A 2,630-nucleotide genomic window follows, 5' to 3' on the forward strand; every position below is an offset into this window, starting at 1 on the left:
GGGCGTGGTGGTGCACGCCTGTAATCCCAACTACTCAGGAGGCTGAGGCAGGAGAATTGCTTGAACCCAGGATGCGGAGGTTGTAGTGAGCTGAGGTCACGCCACTGCACTCCAGCCTGGGCCACAGAGCGAGACTCTGTCTCTAAATAAACAAATAAATAAAATGACAAGGAGAGTAACCATTTCTCAAGAACCTGATTGATGTGTAGATACTGAAGCTGAGAACTGGTTACCTCTGCTTATTCCTAGGCTGATTTAGGCTAGCTCCCTGAGGCTAGTCCAGCACTTCCAGTCCCACACACACAGCAGTCTCCAACCCAGAGGGCCTTGCCTTGCCAAACCCAGGCTGAGAGGACTTCCGCCTTGGAGAGAATCTCTCATCCTTTTCCCTAGTCTCTCAGTCTGCGCCACTCCCTTTCCTCCTCCCAACTCACCTTGTCGTTCACTGGAACAAAGTTGCTATCCATGGTGACAATGCGGAAATACACTGGAAGGAAACAGGCATCGTTAGCAAAGGGGCTGTTTCCTGGCTCAGAATTTTCTTTTTTTTTTTTCTTTTTTTTGAAACAGGGTCTCACTCTGTCACCCAGGTTGGAGTGCAGTGGCACAACCATGGCTCACAGCAGCCTCAAACTCCTGGGCTCAAGTGATTCTCCCACCCCAGCCTCCGGAGTAGCTGGGACCACAGGCAGGCGCCACCACACTCGGCTAATTTTTGTAGAGACAGGGTTTCACCATGTTGGCCAGGCTGGTCTCCGTCCGAACTCCTGACCTCAGGTGATCCACCTGCCTTTGGCCTCCCAAAGTGCTGGAATTATAGGCGTGAGCCACTGCGCCCGGCTTCCTGCTCAGAATCTTTCCTCCATCCCTCCTCCTTCCTCGCACATGCTCTGAGTCAGCAAAACCCCAACAGGTTTTACTATTTTACAAAACCTACTCTGAGAGTGAGGTAAAGCCCAAACACAGGCCTGGAGCCCAGGAGGCAGAGCAAGAGGCAGAATAGAAGCCTCCATTGACCACCCTCCTCATCCCCCACAGGAACACCAGACTGAACAACTGTCCACACAAAACAGCACCGTCCTAAGAACCAAAAATCAGATGAGTGATCACAGTGCCTGGATTTAACTTCATATCACTGAAAGAGGCACTGAAGAGGGTAGAAAAGACACACTTGAATTGCAGATACACCCCCTGCCCCCATCCCCCAGCAGTGACTGTGTGGCACGGAGACAGAATCGATGAACTTGAGGGAGGGAGAGCACTTCAGTGACTGTGGGACTTGGCATTGGAACTCAGTGCTGCTCAGTCACAGGGGAAAGCACGCAGGGCAGAACTCAGCCAGCGTCCATGGAGGGAGCATTTAGACCAGCCTCAGCCAGCGGTGAATTGCCCATCCCAGCAGTTGGGAGCGGAGTTCCGATTAGCCCCTGGGGCTCCGAATAGTCAGCAGTGATAGCTGCGCAGTACTTGTCATGGACCTTGGGTGGGACTCAGAGACACGCTGGCTTCCAGTGGTTCAGCACGTTCCCAGCTGTGGTGACTATGGGGAGGGGCTCCTTCTACTCGAGAAAAGGAGAGGGAAGAGTCGAGGGGACTTCGCCTGCAGCTTAGGTAGCAGCTCAGCCACAGTGGGGTAAAGTACCAAGCAGCCCCTTGGGGTCCCCAGTTACAGGCCGTGGCTCTTGGATGGCATTTCTGGACCTGCTGTTTGTCAGAGGAGAGCTTACTGCTCTGAAAAAAGAGACCCAGGCCAGGCACCGGTCACCACCAGCTGACTAAGAGCCCTTGAGCCTTGAGAGAACACTAGAAGTATCCGGGCAGTACTCGTCGTGGGCCTGGAGTAGTGCTGGCCACAGGGAGACTCCTCTGTGGAAGGGGGAAGGAAGAGTGGGAAGGACTCTGCCCTGTGGCTTTGGTGTCAGCTCAGCTGCAGTAGAACAGAACACCGGGTAGATTCCTAAGGTTTCTGACTCTAGGCCCTGGCTAGCAGATAACATCTCTGGACCTTCCCAGGGTCATGGGGAAATCACCACCCTGAACGGGAGGACAACAAGCGTGGCTGGCTTTGTCACCTGCTGACGGTAGAGCCCTAGGGCCTTGAGCAAACACAGGCAGTAGCCAGGTACTGGTTACCACAGGCCTTGGGTGAGACACAGTACAGTGCTGGCTTCAGATATGACCCAATGCAGTCCCAATACTGGTGGCCACAGGGGTGCTTGTGTCACCCCTCTCTCCAGGCAGCTCAGCACAAAGAGAGAAACTCTGTTTTGGAGAAAGTAAGGAGAAAGAACAAGAATCTCCACTTGGTAATCTGGAATTCTTCCAGATCTTATCCAAGACCATCAAAGAGGTACCTCTATGAGCCTTCAAGAGCCACAGAGATACTGAGCATAGGGTCCTCCCTAATGCAGATGCACTGCAGAGTCCAGAAACTTAGATTGCAACACCCAGGGCCCTTCAAATACCTGGAAAGTCTGCCCAAGAAGGACAGGTACAAACAAGTCCAGAATACAAAGACTACAATAAATACCTAACTCTTCAATGCCCAGACACCAATGAACATCCACATCAAGACCGTCTTGGAGGCCGGGTGCCGTGGCTCAAGCCTGTAATCCCAGCACTTTGGGAGG

General features: G+C 53.0%; 1 protein-coding gene across 1 annotated transcript in view; it reads right to left on the reverse strand.

Annotated features, from left to right (window-relative positions):
* Window positions 1-2,630, reverse strand: part of A2ML1 (alpha-2-macroglobulin-like 1) — a 57,588-nt gene that overhangs the window by 47,732 nt on the left and 7,226 nt on the right. Inside the window, exon 4 of the mRNA XM_011953424.1 lies at window positions 435-487. Coding sequence (XP_011808814.1) covers window positions 435-487 — 53 coding nt within the window. The remainder of the gene's footprint in view (window positions 1-434; window positions 488-2,630) is intronic.

The sequence above is a fragment of the Colobus angolensis genome, unplaced genomic scaffold (assembly GCF_000951035.1).
Source record: "Colobus angolensis palliatus isolate OR3802 unplaced genomic scaffold, Cang.pa_1.0 Scaffold11, whole genome shotgun sequence".
NCBI classification, from domain to species: domain Eukaryota; kingdom Metazoa; phylum Chordata; class Mammalia; order Primates; family Cercopithecidae; genus Colobus; species Colobus angolensis.